Source organism: Hydractinia symbiolongicarpus, chromosome 7 (assembly GCF_029227915.1).
Source record: "Hydractinia symbiolongicarpus strain clone_291-10 chromosome 7, HSymV2.1, whole genome shotgun sequence".
Classification (NCBI taxonomy): domain Eukaryota; kingdom Metazoa; phylum Cnidaria; class Hydrozoa; order Anthoathecata; family Hydractiniidae; genus Hydractinia; species Hydractinia symbiolongicarpus.
The window spans coordinates 8781173-8804665 of record NC_079881.1 but is presented as its reverse complement, the minus strand read 5'-3'; the positions used below and the strand labels follow the sequence as shown (position 1 = coordinate 8804665).

The 23493-nt window shown below is 33.1% G+C and overlaps 2 protein-coding genes across 2 annotated transcripts; both read right to left on the bottom strand.

Annotated features, from left to right (window-relative positions):
• Positions 1-2959: 2959 nt before the first annotated feature.
• On the bottom strand, positions 2960-5549 carry LOC130649140 (uncharacterized). Its single transcript, XM_057455365.1, has 4 exons — positions 5177-5549; positions 4549-4753; positions 4185-4445; positions 2960-3762 (listed from the first exon to the last, which is right to left on the bottom strand). The coding sequence occupies exons 1-4, from the start codon at positions 5531-5533 to the stop codon at positions 3545-3547; spliced, it is 1041 nt and encodes a 346-aa protein (XP_057311348.1). The 5' UTR covers positions 5534-5549; the 3' UTR covers positions 2960-3544.
• A 2525-nt stretch (positions 5550-8074) lies between these two features.
• Positions 8075-10143, bottom strand: LOC130648724 (uncharacterized). Its single transcript, XM_057454798.1, has 2 exons — positions 9588-10143; positions 8075-8564 (listed from the first exon to the last, which is right to left on the bottom strand). The coding sequence occupies exons 1-2, from the start codon at positions 9917-9919 to the stop codon at positions 8480-8482; spliced, it is 417 nt and encodes a 138-aa protein (XP_057310781.1). The 5' UTR covers positions 9920-10143; the 3' UTR covers positions 8075-8479.
• Positions 10144-23493: the final 13350 nt, after the last annotated feature.

Below are 23493 nucleotides of genomic sequence, written 5' to 3'. Positions count from 1 at the left end.
TAAAAATCCTGATTTACATCCAGTTTGATTATTCACAACGATATATCCCAAACATATATATTTGGATCATATTCTGAGCCACAGATGATGTCAACCAAACATAATTTTGAGAGTGCTTAATACACCTTTAAAATATTTCAACCTTTCCTATGATCTAAAAATGTATATTTTATTTTTGTCATTAAAGGAGACGCGAACTGCGCTGCGGCACAGCTAATGAATAAAATCTCATGATGATTGTTGATTTTAAAGACCAAATCGACTGGTTTTGTCGTCTGCTCCATAAAAAACTCACTATAAATCAATTTTGTTAACATTTTTGAGAGTGCTCAATTATTTATAACTGAGTATTTTTACACATTTACCAAACGGTAATTTAAAAAAAGAGATATTTTAATTTTTATTGTGATGGCCACTGGTCAGTATACACAAAGTATTAAATCAAGAAAGAGTTAAAAATAAAAATAGCAAAAAATGTTGAACAACATATTTTTTTATTATTTTACCGAACTTACTGAACAAGTTTGCGAGTAAAGATAAAGAAAGTAGAGATTCAAAAATAAAGACATTTTGCGCATTCGATTTGTTATTGAATGCTTCCGGTCTGTATATTTATTACATTGGGCACCATCTCATCATAACAAACTTTATCGTTCGAAGTTGGTAGCATGTTGTGGAAAAAACATTGTTGTTGTTCATGACAAATATTTCTTCAGTTTAAAGAAGTTTAAAAAAAGGTTATGAAATGCTGTTTCGCTGTAGTACTTAAAGTATTTTTGGTTATCTTGAATCATATAATTTTTTGATGTTTACTAGTAAGTACATCCTAAACCTACTTATATTCACCCAAAACAGCAATGGAAATTTTGTAAAAATGTTGCTAGGAAGCTATATAGATACTTAATTTTAAAATATAGTTTTTTATTTGTTATTATAGTAGTTACTTAGTAGATTTTAGAATTTTGAGTTCAAAATTTTTTTTCTCTCGCTTAAAATTTATTTTGTGGCTACCACAAGATAATTTTTTGTTTGCCTCTCCTTAAAAAAAGGTAAAAGTTGCGATAATTAGAGTTGTATGTTGCATTACATTATCAAATTTTTTGGACATTTTTTGTTAGTTTTGAATCATTTTATTTCACGTGCTTCTTCAATAGGTTGGCCCACTTGCATATAAGATCGAACATTCTGTTGCCGTGGAATTTTGATAGTTCTTGTAAAAATATGTATACATAAATCTTTCATTACATAATACTCGCATGTTTAGAAAATAGCAATTTTCTTGTGTTTTTTAGTTCCCAAAAATGCATTGATAAAGAGTTCCCTAGTATTGTATTTATAACATACTTATAGTATGTAGGTGGAATGATTTAATCGTAAAAATCAAAATGCTTATTGCGTGTGTTTGCAGAGCGGATTAGATGTATTTCAAATTATGTACATGGATAAAATATTTACAACACTTCAAGTATCATCGGTTGCGAATATTTATAGTGCATGTATTTCTAATGTAAAAACTTTGTTTCCTGGGTATATACTTATTAATGCTAGAAATTCTTACGAGCTGGCATCTCAGTTACAAAATTATTTTTTGGTTGGCAATTATATCATTTTGAGAAAGTTTTAGTGCGCAAAAATTACATGTAAGGTGGTCTGGAAAAAGTGTAATAAATGACTCCCATTAGTCTGACAAAGGATAATGCAGGCAAAAATGATTGTAACATATATTTTTGCACGTTATTGCAGTTTGAGACTGTTATGTATTATATGTTATAAAAGATTATCACAGGTTTAAGCTTTCTGAAATTCTCATTCGCAAAAAAAGACAGTCTTTTTCTATAAGTCTAGGAGTCATTTGAGTTTCTTGACAAAAAAATGGTAATGGAATATAAAACTGCAAAATTCTCTAATAAACTAGTCGTTGGCCCGTAGATAAATCCACGGGTTTGTCCGGCCTTCATTTACTATATTTCGTGTGTCTCGCTACTGCCGTACCATAATGCGTGACAAACAGACGTATACGGGTATTATAATATAGACTAGCCGGTAGCCCGTGGAAATATCCACGGGGTCGCCCGTCCTTTATATATCGCATTTCGTGTTTCCGTAACAGGATGCGCCTTTTGCGGACACACAGAAAGATAGAATATGGCTATTATTAAAGAAATCCCTGGGGCATTTCTTTAATTTTCTAAAATTTCTAGGCAGCGTTTACTTGAGAGGAACCTTGCACTAAGGCGAATATTTTCACACAAACCTATATTTCGTCATAAATTCACAATAAACTAATAAAACTAATAAACAAGTTATTTGATTAACGAAAGGGATTGTTTTTTGGAGTCTGGGCGTTGGCGGAGGGGGTGTTTATTGAAGACAGACCTTCATTCCCGACAGTTTAGGCCTCACACAATGCGGGTTTTTTTCAAATCGGTCCTTTTTGGCTTCATGAAAGTTTGTGATTTAAAAGTAATTGTCCCCTAAAATTTGAAAAATGTTGTCTAAAAAGCTACTCATTGTACTAAATTGAGTACAGAATCAAGGGTAGGTGCTATATTTCCTAAGAAATTAAAAAAAAAAATAATTTGTCGTGACAATAGGAGCAAAATTCCTAAGCATAGTATGGAAGGAAATGTTTGAACATATGTTTACCTCGGCTAAACGTTTTTTTTTTTAAAAAAAGTCATGCCAAATTGACATTACCCTTCTAGCGATAAAATTAATTCTCACTCACTTGGTATTAGTAGCTAACAACCCTTTTGTCTCAGCTTTTTGAAAAGTCAGTCGACATACCAATGGCAGGTATACAAAAAATAGCTAAGCGTTGAGCGAACTTATTTTGCCACCTTTTTTTGTGCGAAAAAGAACTAATTTTCTGAAGTTTTCTCGAAAATATAAAAACGTTTATGCTATCAAGGCTAGGTGAAATTCTGTGGTGACCATGTTGAAGTTAACAAAACGTTAGTTACTACAGTGCAATAAATTCATATCATACAAACATACATGCAAATACATTTTACATATTCAAGTACAAAAAATTCATAAAAACCAAAAACTTAACCTTTTTTTTAAACACCAGTTTCTTAAAAACTATAATAATTTACTTCATGGTGTGTTTGGTCTATTTTGCCACCCAGTACAACTGTCATAGTTGTCAGTTGCCACCCCTTGGTGTTAGAACAATAACAATAAGGACCTTAAATATAATTTACCAATACGTGAAATTAATTGATTTTGTCGGAAAACGAAAATGACATTAAGAAAACGTTAGACTCTGAAATCGAAGACTGTGCTATGAAATTCTTCTATTGTAACTAACGCTAAATTAGATTGTATAAAATCTTACTAATGATGTAAAGTGGAAAACTATCACTACTTTAGTTAAATTCTTAAATTTTCATTTAGTTTTAATGTAAGAAAAATTGATTCTTTTAAAATAACGAAGTGAAGTAGCTCCTTGAATAGGTAGATTTGCGCTTGTTGCAGGTGAAAGAGTTTGGTGGACCTTAATCTCCTGGAATGTAATTAGTGACATTTCGAAGTGGGCAGTTTAAACCTTCTTTTTTAACTTGAATACTACGTTGGTAAAGTATCTGGACTTCTCTGTACCAGTTATAGGGAACCAATACCCAGAAAAAGGGTTACATTGAAGCTGAAAGTGATACCAAAGTGCTGCACCATGATCTTGAGCTTTCGACTTTGAACCACCATAGTCGTATGTGCTAAATGTTTTCCCGTCACTTTTCGAGAATTCGTCAGTTAAACCCTCTAAAATAAACAATTAATAATAAAGAATAAATTAGATTTAAATTTCCTTTAACAATTAATTTTTATGAAAATTTGTCGAAATCGCAACGCTCCCTCTACTGCGTCTCTACAGGAAATGAATTGGTTTTTAATATGAAAATTAAGCAACTTAATTAATTTATATTTTCAAGTGCCTTTATCGATAAGACAGTTCGTCCAGTTTCCATTATCATCAAAACAAATGTTTATCATATTGATAGCCTTCTAGAGATGAAACAGTACGGACAATAAGGAAAGAAGCAAGCAGTTTAAAACGCCTTAGGCATTTTTTGCCTTGATGAAAACATAGCTATGAAGAAAAATACCTGGGTATTCTTTACTAAAAACTCTTTCGACACACCATTGGTGTGAACGCGTGCAAACAAATAAATACCTGTACTTACCTCCTGAAACTAGATTAAATCCTTCGATTTTTAATTTGTAATTTTCGCCTTCATTGCCAATCGAAAAACTTTTATAGAAAAACTCATAATCACCTTCCGGACCTGACATTTTTACATGTAACTCACAAGGATATTTTGCAGTAAGTTTATAAACTAATTCATGTCCAACGTAAAAGGAGTTGCCACCAAATCCATGTTTGTAATCTTGCCAGTTTCGCTGAAAATTTTCTCCTCTAATCATATGTAAAATCACAAACGAGCCTAAATGCAATGATGCTTTATCGAAAAACAAGCAAACAAAAACAAACAAACCAACAAACAAAAACAAACAAACGATAAGCATAAAAAAACATTTGGTACTTACCAGGGAGCTTGTTTGCGTCACATACGTGACAAAATGGAGTTGGAATTGCCGCCTGATGAACAAACCAAGAACTGTTTATGTTTGTTGGACAAAAGTGTGGCAGTTGCAGACCAGTTTTGTTTTTACAGCTGTAACTTGTCATGTCCTCGTCAGGAATACATTCTTGGTGGTCTGAACACAAGTTATAAATGCTGGTACAAGGGTTCTACAAAAGATGAGATGGTAAGTTTCTTGAGGTTAACCACAGCAGTAATTGTAAAGTATTTGTGTGAATAACAAAAAGGAAGTATTTTGTGTGTCAAGGGCCAAGAGGGAGAAAAGCGAAACTTCTTAACAACAATTAAGACTAAAAGGCTATTAAATACGTGAATATCCAACCTTATCAATGTCCGTTCGAAATATATATTATATACATTCAAAAACTATTTTGTAACATAAATTTCTCTTAAAAAATTTGAAGCAGACTGGCGAAAAGTGAGAAGGTTCTTCTTGCGAGCTAAGAAATAAATAATGCGAGACTAAAATAAGTCATGCAGAAATGAATCTGTTGAGGAAGACTGCAATACATACATGCTGGGAAATAAATAATTTGTTTTATGGGAATTAATAGACTAACCAAAGTACTTACAGATATCGTGTAATAGATTGAAGTCATATGCCTTTCCAAGCTGCATGAACTGCCGTACAATGACTTGTTGAATAATTGACATTGCAGGTCTTTGCCGATTGGTAGCAAATTAAAAGCTTTGCAAGTTTCATTGATAATGCACAATCTCTGACAAACTCCAACACTTGCCACCATTTGCTTAAAAAATGAGGTTCCATTAAAATACCGTTCTGTATACTTTACAAAGCTTATCCAAGCCACCTTTATGTTATTTAAAGTCTGCGAATCACTGAAACGGTAAATGTTTTGAGTAGCACTTTTTACTGCAAAGTACGAAGTGATGCAGAAAATTAACTTTATGCAACTCGATATATGCATTTTCTTTCTGTTTCTTATTTCCTCTTACAACGTTTTTCTTTTGGGTTCTTCTTAAATTTTCTCATACAATTGAATTGTACATTTGTATTGAATCTCAACAATATAACATTTAAACACAAATTGTTATTATTTAACCTTAAACAATATTAATGTTGAATATTGAAGAAACACTCTGGAAACAAAAATAACAAATCAAATCAAAAAAAATAATTAAGCGTTAATATTGTTAAGGACCGTTTACATGAGAGGTGGGACGGGATAGTTGCTGGGACAGAACATTTGCCGGATAGAACATCACGAGTTATACCAAAAAACTTTTTGTCCGTGCACTTTCTGTACGTAAAGTATTGATTTGGTATTGCGGGATACCTTTATGCGTAGAGAAATACGGCGGTTTAAGGATTAGCAATAATACGCCATTTGCAATACACTTAGGCAACGCAGGGTTTCTCATATTCTTGAATTTCCGCAATTTCTATAGGTTGACCTGGAGGAAAAATAAATGTGGCGCAGAATCATATTAATCTTTATCATATAAAATAAAATATATTTTTAAGACTTAGCTAATCTTTTTTATTTACATATATTCGAATGAATTTACAGAATAAGTAAACTTATACATTGGCATATACTGTTATGCTAAAAAAGGTAGCCACTGGATGACCTTGAATTCGATCTGGAAAATTCTAGAAACTCCATGTTAAAATATTGTTGTACGACTAATGATTCTAATAATAACTTCTGAAACGCCTACACTGAACAAATACAATTTAAATATTTCATTAGTACAGCAATTAAAATTTTAACATATGAATATTTCGGTTTTAAAGCATTGAAAACTGTCTTCCTCGGTTATGAATTTTTGAAACTGCTGATCGTGGCCAAGGTTTTCTGGTGTGCTATGTGTACATTAGTGGTCACATTAGTAAAACCAGCAACACAGGATAATTACACAGAATAATTCACCTTTAATACTAATTAAATAAATATAATTCCTGTATACCAATTAGCACGGAGGAACATGCCATGTGATTAATCGGTATAAACTGTAGCAAAGTTCAAATTTAAGCAAATGAATGAGTTATTACCACTTTACCTTCTTTGCAAACAAAGTCTTTAGCTAATTTTTTAAAACAACAACAACAACAAAAAAGCAGAAAACACTGATTAAAGAGAAGCATAAATCGAATATTGTTGACTTTGTTGAATTAAATCTGGATTAAGAGAGTTATATGTACCGTTTAAATATATCAATCAGAGAAAATGAGTAGTTTAATGCGGGATCCCACAGTACATTGTGTTTGACATTTATTAGACAACGTATTCTCCGTTAGAATCTAGATATTTTTTAACAAAATTTTCAACATTAAGACACTTTTTGTTTAAAATTGTTAGGACAAGAGGCACTTGTTTATATCAAGAGATTCCTGATGAAAGCAGGATAGGTGTAAGCGTTTAGTTCTGCACTCTGTATATACTTCAATCATGATCCAAAACATTGAGACAAAGGCAGTTTTTTTTTTTTTTCTTAAATATGGACGAAGGTTTTTAACAGTAAATGCTCTGCATTCGGCAGATTGCAAATTCATAACATTTGCGCACATATTGGCCAGTAATGTAGCGTTTGAAACTTGACATTTGCATTCCATAGGGCACGCCTCCGAGACGGAAAATTCCACTACTCTAAACATTGACTCTGGTATAGAATCAGCCTACACAATTGCTTGCAGTGGGGTACTTCGAAATTAGCTGTCTCGTCTCAACATCTTGTGACTAGGATCGTAGCCATACATTAATATTCCCCTGATAATTATTCCGTTAGGCTCATCCTACAAACCGGGGGATCTCGTGATTGAGGTATTCTTTCTTTTATCACTTTTTATTTACCGCGACCAAAGGATCTTGTGCTATGGTATAGCAGGTCATAGCAAACTTGGCTGTTGTAAATATGTTTCAGATTTCATATTTGGAATGCATTGTTAGCACTGGTTACAATAAAAAAAGTCTGACTTGTAACTTTGTTGTTTTTAACTGTATATATGTGACTTTTTTCACTTTTTACCCAGGGGCATAAATAAGGAAGTGCAATTTTAGGTTTTTAAACTATTTTTTTCTTGTTGTTTTTTAATAAGTATTAATTTTATTTTAACCGTAATTGCAATCTTAACAATTAAATAAAAACACAATGAAATAATAAAATATAATAACAAAAAATAATTAATCGAACCCCCCACACCTCGCAGCAAGATGAAATGGGTCAACAACCCAGTTCTGGTAGCACATGTTGACAAACAGGTACGGGTATTAATAAAAGTAATTTATTGTCATTTGCTATTGTTGTTGTGTTAAACCAATGAATCGTGACTAACTGTCGCCATAACTTTCCTAATAATATTTAGAGGTTACAAGCAGAAGAAGTTAAAGTTTCCACATAGTTTGAAAGTTTTATTTTCTTGAATTATAAGAAATTAAATACAACAACTTGTTATTTACATTTGCAATAAAGTGAGAGAAAAATTGTGGAAAATATAACATATATACATACTAGTTGTAATAACTCTGATAGATGGGTGTATTCCCGCAGATTGTATAACAGGAATTAACCGGTCACTACTTACAGCTACCTCTTTTTGGCTTACAAAAAACAGCGAACTTATAGACGTATTTTGCGTTAAATGTTTTATCTGTAAAAATCAACACAATTTTTGACAAGACTCAATACACATACATATAATTATGTTCATATTCCGTATCATCGTCGTCAGGTTCATCATAAAATACCGAATTACCGAACGTTTTGTTTATATATTTATCATCAAGATATGGATTAAGATATTCTTCAATCGTTCCAACTGACTGTGTTTGAGAAGTAGAGTGATTTACCAATTGAGGATTTTCATAAATTGGTGGGGGTGTCGGTGTTGTTGCATCGTCAGGCAGGGTGACTTAATCTTGTACAGCGTAATGATGTTGATTTTCCTTGATTTCAATAGGATTGGTTGTTTCAGGAGTACTCAGCCTGTTTGTTTTCCTAATAGAATAGAATCCATTTAAATATAATACAATAACCAGTGCAAAAAATTCATGTGATTCGGTCGCCACTACTTGCAGCTAACTGATCTTTAGCTCACAACAAGGGGGAAATGAGTATAGAAAATTATAGAAAAGTATACATGAATAATCCTCAGCTTAGTCTGGCTTTATATTTCAACGTTACACTAACCGTTACGATACTTTTTAATGCTACTCTAATTGTTACGATACTTTCTAACGCTACACTAACCGTTACGATACTTTTTAACGCGACACTAATCGCTACAATACTTTCTAACGCTAACCGTTACAATACTTTTTAATGCTACACTAACCGTTACGATACTTTTTAACGCTACACTAACCGTTATGATACTTTTTAACGCTACACTAACCGTTACGATACGACGGGTCTTTAGTAGAATTTCGACCAATGTTAAAAATTGCCATTGATTTAAAAAAAATAAGGTTATTGTTGTTAGCATAAAGCCATAACTGTCCGTGGTAATAGGTAATGTTTGGTATGGCTACCTCTGCTAAATGCGTAGTCTCCTATCGCATTTTAGTAGTATGCGCATTTTAAAGACGGTGCAGTGCTTATTGCAGAATGTACCAACACAAAAATGTAAAAATTGATATTAACATGACCTTTTTATCACCTTGTTTACAAATATAGACATTTTGCTACGTCAATTTAAGCATTAGTTCATCTTGTAGTATGAATGCAATGCTTTTCAAGTTCGTACAGGAAAAAAGTTCTTCCTTTTGAAAAGTTCACGTGTTACTGTCTTATTATTGACGATATCAAATATGTTCTATAGATAAAAAAAAAATCATCAAATACATTTGGCATTACTGGGACTGGTGATATTCAATTATTATCTATGCTTTCGAGGCATAGAAATGCTTTTCTAGACATCCAAACGAAATACAAAAGCCTATTTGAACGTTTAGTGTTACAAAAAACCCTTATTATAATATGCCTAAGATAACAGTAGCTAACTTATGAAGTATTTCTCACCTGTAGATTTTCCTTAACCAAAAAAAGAAGGAAAATAGTGAAAGTAGTATAGCGAAAGGAAGTCCAATTAATGTGAACAATCTCATTGATAAACTGCCATCTACTCCCCTTTTCTCGGTTTTCTTCAAAGTTTGTTTTGTTGTGAACCCACTTTGAGATGTTGGTATTATTATTTCTGCCTTTGCTTCTGATATTGTTGTTGTTGTTGTTGTTGGTGGTTCTGTTTTGGCTGTTGTTCTTGTTGTTTTTATTGTTGTTGTTGTTTTTGCTCTTGTTGATGATACTCTTTCCATTATTGTTTTGGGTAATGTTGTCAATGTTTTCCCGTTCATGGTATCTATAATAGCGATAAAAAGTCCTTTTTCTAAATACGCAATTTTTTGGATTTCAGCAGCACCAAAGGGACAAGGAGGGGATGGGTGACAGTTAGGTCACTTACATTTTTTACGTCCTGGGGAAGCAGCCAAAAAGCAACGTTTTGATGTCAATGAAGACAGCGTAATCAAAAACAGGTTTCCACTATAGCTTGAAATCACCCCAAATCCATTAACTTTCCACTAAATAAATACATTGATTCTTATGCAGTTTCAATAAGGAGAATTTATAACAATAAACTAATAAATTATGCAACTGCATGTTAACGAATTGCCTCAATTTGATTTCATGGAGGAAATGCTATCTGGCCTTCGATACATTACCAAAGTAAATTTTGCAAGGTATCTTACCAGCTTTAGGAAGCACATTCCTTTTTGTATAAGTTTATGGTTGGTATTTTTAAATACTAATCCAGTTGCTCAAAAACATTAGCCTTAATTGAAACCAATTAAAAGCTCTTAAGGTGTAAATTACAGTTATAAGTATGTTGTTTACCTGAAATTTAACTACACAAACACCACTTCGAATAAATGAGTATAATGTCATATCATTTTGTCTCGGGAAGTTCTTCCATCCATCAGTCGTCCAATACTTAAGTGTATATCTCATTTCTTCAGAGTTATGGCATGCAGAGTTCGCAATTTGTAGTTCTTTGTCTACGGCTGAGTTAGCTGTGATGGAAATGTGATTAAAAAAACTCCAGTCGTCACAAGTGCAACCTAAAATGATTTTTTCAAAGTTAAATAACCTCCCTCATCTTTCACTTTTACAACTAACATTTAAACTAAGCATATTTAATACAAAAATATTTTCAGCAAGAAAAAACAGTAATCAATTTAGAAATCAATGTAATTTGTTGTTTAACAGCAGGATTCTTGATTTATTTTTGAGATAAGGGATTGCAAAATGATCACCACAAATGTATTACCTAAGTTTCGACCACAGGAACTATGACAAGCAGGAGCTTTTCCAGGCATGCTATAAAAACGCTCATTAAAGGAGCATGTGCATGTTACTTCATTCCTTGTGAACCCAATACACAAAGCGTTGTATTGATTAAAAATGTTAGAACTATTTGTTTTAAAAATGATTTTGTCGTGTGAAGCTACTGCGCGTATTACATCATACTCTAAGCCAGATGAAACACTTGTTAAAAATAATACCATTCCAGGATAGAATCTCATACTTGTAAAGTGCGATCACTAATGGTTCTTTAATGTGGTATTCTTTTACTTGAAATACTATTTCATATAGATTCTACGTATATTTTATTTTGTCTCCAGGAAATTGTTCCTACTTCTTTATGTCTACTGTAATGATTACCAAGATTATTTCATTACTCAATTCGCAAGCAGGCCCACACAATTAATTAAGTTCCATTAGTCCTTATTAGTTACCTAGGTGAACTAAACAACATCAAAACCCCAAGTGATGAGGATATTTATGTGTTGCCATTAATCTGGCACTTTTTAAGTCAATGGAAAACACTCATTAAATAAAGTTGTGTTTTTTCTACCCCACCTATACAATCAGTTAACAAAATTTAAGTTACTGCGCGAAATTTAGTACAGAAATTACTCCAAAAAATCTTTCTGTTTAAACTTAGTTTTTTTTAAGATTTTTTTAAGATTTAGAAGAACACGCTTTTTTCTTTTATATCGAATTTATTTGGATGAATGCTCACTACGTGAATAAGCGTTTGACTTTTACTTCATTATATTTAATACGTGCGCACGTTAAATATAGTGAAAAAAGTAGACATTAGGCGTTTTCTTTGACTATTATTCAAGTAAATATTGTGCGCGTTGGGCACATTAACTCGGTTTTAATATTGCTTTTTTTGTTAAACGAAGGATGTATCACAGTCACAACAAGAATGCTTGCTTCAGATTAGAGGGCTATGAAGAAACAATAAAACAGATTGTTTGTTAAGGCATGAAGTAGTCCTGAAATGCGTCAACAAATTAAAAACAAATTGTCTTATAAAAGCTTTTGGATTGGAGAGTATTTTAAATTTTGTATTGTGATTAATTCATTGAAGAAAAGAAGTCATATACCCTCCACTAAGTTATAATTAAACTCCTTTTTATTTGTTTTTGTTCTTTATTCTCTGGAAAGATGTAAACATTGTCTTTAAATTAGTTCGCTTAGAGAAAAAAAAAACAATATCGCAAAGGACTGTTGCTTATCAAGTTAATATACCATAGTATGCGACAGTATGAGAAAATTAAGCCGAAAATTTATTTTCTTGGTTGACGGTCGTTACCCTTCGCTAGACAAAATATATGTAGAATATGACATACTGACCCGCCTTAACCCCAAATTAAATGGGTAAAAAGCGTACGCCACTTTACGCATGGTTACAACCGTTTATGCTTCTCAAGAGAAATTTTCCAAGGTTAGCTATCCGGAGAAATTATGAAAATTAAAAAAAATATGAAAATGTTTCATTTCCGAAAACATGATACCATTGACAAAAAATGTTTTAATAGTGTAGGGGTTTGAGTATAACGTAGAAAACTCCTACGAATGTTATAATCGTCATCTTAATCACTACTATTTGCACTGTTATGTTTGTGGTTTCTAATAGTTTCCAGCAAAAATTACTTTCTTGGGTGATAACAAGGCTGCCAGAACATTAAGGAAGCGTTTGTCTTGCATGATAACGATTTGATGGACTATGTTCTTAGATTTTATTTCATAAAATCTATGTAGATAAAATAATGTATTCTCATAACCCTCATCGCATTTTACTAGAATCCAGTCCTTCATCAACCTTTTCTAATTTTCTTCGCTACAAGAAAAACGTGCTTATGAATTTTACAAGTTTTTTACCATTTCATTAACATTTTAATAAATGGATCTCCAACGAAAGATGTTGATAATCAAGAGGAAGATATATAGCTACTAGTAGACTTTTTCAAAGATGAAGTTATGCCTCCTGAATTATCAGGCAATGAAATTTCAGTTGAAAAACCGGATTTTTCAAAAAATTCTCAAATCCAGGTAAAAGCTAAGAAAACTGGGAAAAAAAAGTTCTCTTTATTCTTATTCTGACAAATCTTGAATGGATGAGTTTAAAGAAAGCTCTTTGATCTAGGTATCAAGATTTTTTTCTGAATAATCCCAGCCTGGCGATAGTGACGAAGAACACAAAAAACAGCTAAAACTCCACGTTATTTGGGCAACATCATCAGAAGAGAAACATAAGTGGAAACTACCACGAAATATGACTAGTTATCCAAACAAACACTTGAATAATATCATACCTGAATAGGATCTGAAGGAACCTATTATAGAACAGTATCCAGTCCCTAGTAATGTCAGACAAATTTCTACTAGACGACACTTTAATTGACGAACACAAAGTTAGGAAACACAACTTTGAATCAAAATTGGAGAAAAGCAAAACTAGGGTTTTACAACCTTTGGTACTGCTGACAAAATTTTGACACATTTTAGATTCTACCAATATGTCATCTAAAAATTAGACAACAGTTAACAGGCGTTGAGAAATCTGTTCTGCAAACCGTCAAAGGAATATCCAATGCCAAAAGGCAAAGTGTCTTAGCTAGTGTTTATAACAAAATACACAAATGAACTTTCAAAGAAAATACAATGCTTTTACAGAAGAGAAAGGTAAACTTCTTCCTTCAATATTTCAAAACCGTGTTTTTCATTTAAAAAATAAGGCACAATCAAGAGAATGGCTTAGAAGAATGAACACAGAGGGGAAAAAATGACACTTTTAAAAGGACCTGGGCACAACTATACTAGAACTGATAAGGCCGTTTCGACAAGGAGAGGACCGTATCGGAAAGCCTATAACTACCAAAAGTCAAACTCAGCAGGTAATTTCTATACCAGAGCAGCCTTGATCCAGCATCATACCAAATCTTCCAGTGGAGAAAGAGTTTTCAAACATTTATGCGGACATAAAAAAGTTATTTTGTTGCCAAAGGATTCCCAATGCTCCTTTGGCAGGACGATTTCGTCATTTTCTTGGAAACTGGAAAGATTCTACAATATATTCTACAACTTGTCCAAGCACAACATTCCCTTTCTTTCCCATCCGACTTCGAGAGAGATTCCTAGTCAAGCAGTACGAAGAAATGTGATACATCTTGTAGACCAGGAAACTTTAAGAAGGGAGGAGAGAGAGAGATTTAACAAGTTTTCCCTGCACGCAATCAATTTTTAAACAGTTTGTTTCTAGTAAGGGAACAAAGGATGTGAGATACAGATTGGTCACAAATTTTGACGTCATCAGCTTAAAAAAAAATTTATTTAGAAAGTGTTAATCAACTCGCTTCCCCTTATTGCCAGGACGTGAAATACTGACTAAAATAATAAATAGGATCATGTATTCTCGACAAATATTTAAGGAGATATTAAGATAAGAAAGTTTTTTGATAACGTTACCAATGTATTGTCCACATATACAATAGAATTGTTAATGCAATATTAGAGTTCAAAGAATAACGCATTAAAGATAGCAATTCTTTTTGTTTACCGAATTAAAGCATCACCCAATATATAGCGACGGTTATTTGCTATTAGATTTCATTGGTTATATTCAAACTTTCACTAGTAATTAATACATCGGTTGCATTATTACACTTTCCATCTTAAAGCTCTTCTATTGACGCATAAAAACCTAAATTTTGATACACTTTGCAAATTTTACATTACTAGACGTTAGCCCGTGGAAACATCCACGAGTTCGCCCGACCTTTTTATTCCGCATTTCGTACGTCTCGCTACCTACGCAGCTAAGCTACCATTTTGCGTGACAGACAGACAGAAGGGCAGACGTATACAGGTATTATAATATAGACTAGTCGGGAAACCCGGCGTCAAATCGACGGGATAAGCCACAAGTAACTGTTGTTGAACGTCCTAAGAAGCGCTTAAAAAGAACTGCAAACTATGCGACACAGTCAGGTGGAGCGCTTTAGTGCAGGTATGCAGTATGTCGTAAATCAAGTAAAGCACACACACCATTATAGTGTTGCGACTGTAACAAAGGCTGAAATAAAAACACTTTACAACCGTTGTGACAGCTTCATAGCAAAAACAATCGGTCAATATTATTATATTTTGCGGAATAAGTTTTTTGTAAAGGTTAAAAAATTAATCGTGCCGTCGGGCTAAGCGCTTAGTACATTTAAGGCGTGTTGCACAGGCGTCTAGGAATAATACGCCTTTGGAAAAACTTTATCACAGACTCTGTTTAAAAAAACACAACAGGGCTGAGGGGTTAGTCCAGGTAAACATTGTTGCACATCCATACAGATGTGATTACCGAGAAAGTTTAAAGATAAATTGACACATTGGGTTGACCCTTTAGTACAGGTAAACCACGTTGTAAATTCACATAGGCAAAAAAGCCTTTACCAAAAACAACAGTCTGTTGTTAACACTGGCCTAACCGCTTAGTATAGTTAAACAGAGTTGAACAGGCGTATAGGCGTAATGCCCCTTTCCAAAAAAACTTCATTGCAACTTCGGCCTCCAAAATCTTTGTTCCTAGCCAAAAATCCTAAAACTGGTGTACGTGACTAAAAACATGACAATATATTTATCTTAACATTTTAGAACATACAAAGAACCAATATTACGAAAATAAAAAGTTTGTAGAAGACAAAAAGGTGAAACAGACTTAAAAACAGCACTGAACTGACCACCATTACTTTAAAAACTAAAATGGCCATCATGTTTCGGTCCTCATGTTTCTTCGTCGGCATGCCCAGGCCGCGAAAGTCTTGGATTGGTTTTTCGGACAATCAAGCGTTGTGATTGGTGTATTATGTGCGAGCGGTCAAAACAAAGTCGTAAAACTATCAGTAAACTGTCCCATTTGTTTTCTGTAGCTCCTGAGCGAAAATGGCGATTGAGGTCACGGAGGTAATTATTATTAAAAATGGCGTATTAAAATAGTGCATTCATTTTTATCACTAAATTTATTTTTCTTACTTATGGTAATAATTAAACGTAATTCAATTAATTAAAGAAATAAATTAATTATTAGAATTTATTTTAATCAATAATTTGACTTGCGATTAAACAACCCCCTGGTTTCTAAAAATCGCGGAAAGATCAAAGAAATATCGGTAACCCTTTTGAACAGACAGACGGAATACGGCTATTATTATAGAGACTAGTCGTTAACCCGTGGAAAAATCCACGAGCTCGCCCGTCGTGTTCGTCCCGTCCTTTAAATTTACCCGTCGCAACAAAGTGGACAAAAATATATCGCATTTGGTATTGGTGCGCATTTAAAAAATTTCGTGTTTCCGTTATGGGACGCGGCTTTCGCGGACACACAGACAGAATACGGCTATTATTAAAGAGATAGTCGTTAAACCGTGGAAAAATGCACGAGGTCACCCGTCCATTATCGAATTTCGTGTTTCCGTTACGGAAGGTGACTTTCGCGGACACATAGACAGACGAAGGCTATTATTAAAGAGACTAGTCGTTGCCCGTGGAAAAATCCACGGGTTCGCCCGTCCTTTATATTTACCCGTCGCAACAAAGCGGATAAAAATATATCGCATTTGATATTCGTGTTTCCGTAACATCATTTTTTAACTCAGTGAGGGGTCCGCGCAGAGACAGACAGACGACGACTATTATTATAGAGATAAAATAAAAATAAAAAAAATATGGAGAACAAGTAATTATGTACACTTATAATACATTGAAATATAAATTTCGAATCATCCTTTATATAGCTTACTTTATAAAGCTGGCTGTATATGAACAACAAAATTGTTTTAAGCAGTGTACTATGGACTTTATTAGGGATTCCTGGTTTGGAAATGATATTTTTTTCATCACAATTCTCAGATTTTACATATTTAAATCTTGAATAACTTGAGAACGAAAAAATATTTTATATAAATTCCAAAGGACTTGATAAACAACTTTTTATCCTCCACAACATATGAAAATGTCATTTTCATTGCAGAAACCGCTTTAAAAAGAAACCTGTTTATACATTTTCCCCTTTCCCCCAGTGTAACAGAGACCAAAAAAAGAGTTATCAGGGTTTCAATATTTTTTCTATTAATGTAAACCCAGTATAAAACGAAAATCTTTACAAAATTCAATTACCATACATATAATAATATCCCGCGTCATCTTCGATAGATTCTTTTTGAAATACCGAATTACCGAACTTTTTGTTTATATATTTATCATCAAGATATGGATTAAGATATTCTTGAATTCTTCCAACTGACTGTGTTTGAGAAGTAAAGTGATTTAACAATTGAGGATTTTCATACATTGGTGGGAGGTATCGGTGTTGTTGCATCGTCAGGTGGTGTGACTTCATTTTGTTCAGCGTAATGATGTTGTTGAGCTTCGATAATTCCATGGGGATAATCTGTTTCAGGAGAATCCAATCTTTTTTTTCCTAATGAAATATATTCTATTTAAATATCAATACGTAAAACAGTTCTCGCTCGTCTAATTGTTCAAGCCTAAACCAACCGTTACGTTAAGTCGGATTTTCAGTAGTATTTCGTCCTACATCAAAACATTTTTGCACTTAATATAAATTAAAATAAATTAGTCTTTCCAAGTTGGTATTTTGTCTGAGACAAAAGTTGAAGTTGAGAGTATTGCCACCTTTGTTAAGTTTCTTCTCCTTTCCCACATTTAGTAGTACACATATTTTTAACAAAGAGAGCAGCGCTCATTGAAAAATATGCTAGTACAAATAAGTAAAAATTGATTGTTTATCCCCTTTTCTTAGAATTACAGGCAATTTATGTGTCAATTAAGTGTAGATTGTAGGAAAAAGTGTAACTTTATCTTTTAGCATAAATAAGTTCCTCCTTTAAAATGTCACATAAAGTCATTGTTACTGGTGAATATAAGATATTTCCTAATTTTCTTTTTCACGAAGATATTAAAATGTTCAGCTGGACATCCACTCATCAAAAGCGTTGGAAAAAAATAGACCGGTAGAAAAGATTAAGGTGATAATGTGCCTGCCAGATCTAAGCCTGTTCACGTTATACGAAATATTCTTTTACATATCCAAAATAGGTTTGAAAATAGTGAAAGTAGTATAGCGAAGTCTGATCAATGTAAACAATCTCATTGCTTAATTGCCATCTTCTCCACTTTTTCCCTTTTACTGCAGTCCTTTCTTTGCTGACCCATCTTGAGATGTTGGCATTATTATTTCTCCTATTGTTTTTAACATTGTTGCTGTTGTTGCTGTTGTTGCTGTTGTTGTTGTTGTTGTTGTTGTTGTTGTTGTTGTTGTTGTTGTTGTTGTTGTTGGAGCTGTCATTGTTACAGTTGTTGCTTTTTTTGTTTTCTTTGTTGTTAATGTATCTCCTACTTTTATTATTTATTGTTCTTGATCAGGTCTTTATTTTTCCCTGCGTTATCTAAAATAATAAAGCAAAGGCATTTATAATGCTGCCGCCACAGGATTTTTTTTGAGTTGAGCAGTAACAAAGGGTTGCAGGTTAGGGGTATCAAGGATCAGTGGCCCACATTGACTACTGAAGTTAAAGTCACTACCATTCTCACAGACCCAAATTGTCTAAGCATAAGCATAATTAACTCATTCCAAACAAAAGATATATGGGAAATGACGTTGCATACTCCAAAAATAAACTCTTTGCTCTATACAACGCAATTCAATTTCTCTTTTGTTATTGAATAAAGCAATAGCGCATAGCTTTGTTCTAGGCTAGATTTGTGGGTTAAGCTTAATTATGCTTAATAACCTTAAAAAAACCTAGAATTATTATGATTAACTTTTTTTAAGGTGCACTTGCCGTAACAATTTAATAGTCCAAAGATGACATTTTTTACAGTCAAATTAATAGAAATTCCGAAAGCTAGAAAACAATATTTTGATGTTACTGAGGAGACAGTAATCAAAAACAGGTTTCCACTGTAGCATGAGATAACACGATATCCCTCAACGTTCCGCTGAAATAAATAATCAAAATATAATGTTACAATCGTTCTTGTGATAGTAATGTAAAGGAGACTTAATAACAATACGAAGCAAAAACGAAGCAGGAAGAATGTACATTTATGGATAACAACAAAAAATGAGCATAAAAGGCCACCAGTAAAATACATGTCCACTTTTGTCAAGGAAACTGCGCCATCTAATTTTTTTGTTACTAGGCGACTTTTACTTAGTTGGTGAAAGTATACTATCCTAATAAGTATTTAATTTACCTGAGATCTAACTACACAAGAACCACCTCGAACAAATGAATATAATTTCATATCAATTTTGCATCGGAAAGTTCTTCTATCCATCAGTCGTCCAATACTTAAATGTATAACTCATTTTTTTCAAAGTTGCTGCATGGTGATTTCGTAACCCGAATGTCTCCGTCTACAACAGAAGCAGTTGTGATGGAATAGCGATAATTCGTATAGCGAAAAGTAAAACAGAACTCACAAGTGCAACCTAAAGTGAGAGATTTTTTCTGACATAATTAGCGTCATACATCTTTAATTTCAAAAGCTCCTATTTATATGAGGACTATTCTACATGCTGAACCAGTAAAAAAAACAAGACGTTTAAGCAAACCAACTGATTGAAATAGTAACTACTAATAGTAAAAAGATACATTTGCATTTTTTTCTTGTAAAATGGAATTTCCTGAACCCCTTGATTTAAGACCTCTTATTTTACAAACGTATCAATTAAAACAATTGTTTTACCTAGATCAGTAAACTATGGCAAATAGAAGTTTCGCCATGTACGCTATAAAATCGTCCATATAAATTACACGTGCATGTTACCTCATTCTTTCTCCAACTACTGCGAAATGCGTTATATTGGTCACAAATACTAAGAGTGTTTGTTTGAAAATGATTTGTCTCCTAAATTTACTGAGCATATTACATCATACTCTAAGCCAGATGAAACACTTATTAAAAATAATATCATTCCAGGATAGAATCTCATAAAATTAAAAGTACGTCTGCTTACCTCACTAATCGTCTAACCCTAACCCTAACCTCGGAAAAGCCACAAGAGCGCGTATTTTTACTAATAAAGCATGCACACTATTGACAAAATAAAATTATTGCATCATTCTACTTTTTCGATCGCAAAATTGCGACAGCCATTTATATCAATAAAATGTGTAAACAGAGAAGTTGCAATTAAAAACTAAAGTTACATTTATTTAAGATGGCCATGAGCATGGTAGCTATGGAAAAAAGTAAAAGTCACACTACAAACAAGGCGATTCAACAATTGCGCTCAAAAATGTGTAAAATATTTTTATCAAGAAGAACAACTTAATGCATCTATATTACAATACATGTATACGTCTCTCTATCATGCAAAATGGTACCGCAAGTAACGAGACGCACAAAATGCGGTATAAAATGGACTGGCAAACCCGTGGATTATTCCACAGGCCACGGACTAGTGTTTCCAATTTTTTTAAATTTAATGTTTTGTGTTGTGTATTGAAAAGCTATAGTTGGGAACGTCATTAATTAATAAAGTTTTTTCTGAACTACGCAAAAATTGACTAGGAGAGACAATTTTTCACAATTTTCATGCAAAATAAGTTCTTGTCTATACTGCGCTATATACACATTCTTTATTAAACATATATTCTTGCCTAATCTTCCTCAAGTATCACCTAGGGACAGAATAAACAACAAGTGTAGTAGCATAATGGCATATCTTTCGTTTTTGATTGCTGGGAAGTTACTTGTGATTTAATTGATAATACAACAAATCGTTCCAATAATATACTCAAGCGTGATCATAGCGAAGGCTTTACCCTTTTACTAACCGGTTGGCCTTGTGCCTTGGATGAAAACCTGTCCCTCCCCTGGTCCAAAATGGAAGGACTGATACAATATTTTGACAGGACGAAAATCGTGGGTTGCTCACACAGCTTTTTTTGCAAATAAATTTCATAAATAGATATGTTTTTTAATGTCATTTTAATGGGTACCTATCCATTATTAACAGCGTTCGTGCTTGGAGGCTCGTTACTTCGTACTAATATGACTTCAGTTGCCACTTGACGATAAAGTACAATCTTTCCAAGTAAGTCACAGGGTGAGTTGGTGAAGTTCGTGAAAATAAAAAATAATAAACTGTGTTAAACATTGTAATAATTAATGATATAGAATTGTAGTTAACTTTGCAGCAAAATCAAAGATCGAGGAATATAGCATGTCAAGCATGGCTTATATATCAGAGTTATTGCGCATGCGTGCGTGCTGCTCACTGCGCATGTGTAGCGAAAGCAATAAAGATTCGTGCGGAATCGTCAAGAAAGTCGATTTCCCACAACCTTCGATTGTAGGAAATTGCGCTTGTATCAACACATCCTAAAATGAATATAAATATATAATCATTCATTAGTCCTTAGGGCATTAAAAAAACTTGTTGTTGGTTAAATATTGATTTTTTCTTGCAGGTTGAAAGTATATATGAATAAACTTTAGAATCACAAAGTAGCACCAATCAATATATATTTATACACATGTGTATAATTGAAAGAAGAGCCAGTGTGGGTACAAACGCTGATGACAAATGGATCTCACTTGAGAGCAGATTTATAAGAAAATTAACTATATTTTTGCTGGAGCAGGTAAAATCAACCTGCTGGCTGTTTATAAATCTGCAGAATGTATATAATTGACCTGGTTGAACGAAAATTTGTAGACTTTTCATTTAAGGGAAGATTTTTATAGCAAGAGTGTTTTTTTGTGATATAGAAACTTATATTTCATGAATTTCTGATTTCACAAGTTTCAAATATTAGCAAACGTTGAAAGCGTGTTATACAAATCACATGTGACATTTTATTTGAATCCTATTCAGACTTTCTTCAATCATATTCATTTTTTGAACATGTATGTTTGTTAAAATTATAATGGTGTTGAGAAAAGCGTTTCTTGGCGCCCATTTAAAACAGTTAAAATCAGAAATTCAGAAGCTATGATGACACAGTAGTGAAAATACAAAATTTCAAGTCTATTTTTTTAATTTTTCCTGAATTTATGTAATTTTAAATGAGAATTATGGTTCCGACTTTGCTAGACACCTTTCAGTACATGTACTCATAGGTCTTTTTTTGACGTATCCAAATAAAACAGGCATATAGTTAAAACAGGATAAAAAAATCCACTATTGAACAGATAAACAAGCTGGATGGGTAGGTTAATAATATGAATATTGATTGGACGTTTTTTGTGGCAAGTTTACTCAAACTGCTATATAGTATACTGAATAAAGCTCTATCTAGGCTAGCGAAACTTTCTTTATGTCCTTAGCTAGCTAGCTATGTTTCTATCTCCGAAAATGATGACTGCACTCCTCTTATATAGGGACTGGTAGTTCTTGGGTTCAAACGCTGTCCAAATCATGACAGAGACTATAAAAGTGTCAATCTATCCTTTCTACTTAGCGCTCAGCACTAGAATATGATTGATATCTTACGCGGTTCTCTAGTTGAGTGATTGCTGTGCTTGCACGATTTTTGTAGCTCAAATAGGAGCTTTAAAAGCACTAGGACTAATTTTGCAGGACTCTCGTTGATAGCAGTACCAATAGGAACTGAAGAGGTTATCCTGGGTAAATAATTTCAATAATAATAATAATAATAATAACCAATAAATGCACGAAATTAACCAATTATAGTAACTAAGAAAATCGAAGTCGGTCAAGAAGCAAAGGCTTAACATAGCTGAACAGGGCTTGACAACAAGCTTTGGGAAATTTTCATGCAAACTGCCAAACAAACTAGATTTATAAAGTCAACTTCAATATACTTATTTTAATATACATTGTACAACATATATATGCTTTATAAGCAACAAATGCAGTATAGATAGTAATTAAGTATGTGTTTCTCTCAGAGATATTAATGACCACAATGATACAATAGGTTTGTTTGTTACAAAAATATATTTGACTGATTGCTCTTAACCGGGAATTCGAGTTAGTAGTTACCCAATTATAAACCAAGCGAATCGAGAGAGAAGTTATAAGGTATATCCTACTTTGTTTTGATGTGGTATTTTTCCCAAATCCAAAAAATAAGAAATTTTATCAGCATCAATTCCCACCAAAGGATCATCAAAATTATTCTCGAACAAGGCATCACATAGCGTTAGAGCTACACTTTAAACTATAAGGCAGTTTTTAAGAAGTACACCTCCAAGCGAGGATACTTTGACGTTTGAACATGGCAGCTGGAGTACCTAGACTATTTTTTGCCTGTGGCTATGATTGTCTTTAATTAATTTTATTTCTTTCTCTACCCCTACTACAATAAAAAATCCTATTGAAACCAAAAGTACGAATGGATTTGCTTTAACTTGATTTTCTGTCAATCAATTTTCGCTCAATTGATAACGCAAGATTGGATAAGAATATTGCAGGCACAAAAGTTTTCATCCTATTGCTGTTCCCGTCACAATTTACTGTCAAGTACACTACATTTTACGGTTTGTTAAATAACGAAATGTGGTGTATTAACTTTATACACAATATGGC

What these genes read in the sequence shown, in the direction of transcription:
- LOC130648724 (XM_057454798.1), bottom strand. Translation starts at nt 9,919, where the DNA reads ATGAACGGGAAAACATTGACAACATTACCCAAAACAATAATGGAAAGA. An exon ending in TGGTTAAGGAAAATCTACAG is followed by an intron (nt 8,565 to 9,587) that starts GTGAGAAATACT and finishes CTATTCTATTAG; the next exon opens with GAAAACAAACAGGCTGAGTA.
- LOC130649140 (XM_057455365.1), bottom strand. Translation starts at nt 5,533, where the DNA reads ATGCATATATCGAGTTGCATAAAGTTAATTTTCTGCATCACTTCGTAC. An exon ending in CAATCTATTACACGATATCT is followed by an intron (nt 4,754 to 5,176) that starts GTAAGTACTTTG and finishes CATCTTTTGTAG; the next exon opens with AACCCTTGTACCAGCATTTA. An exon ending in TGACGCAAACAAGCTCCCTG is followed by an intron (nt 4,446 to 4,548) that starts GTAAGTACCAAA and finishes CATTGCATTTAG; the next exon opens with GCTCGTTTGTGATTTTACAT.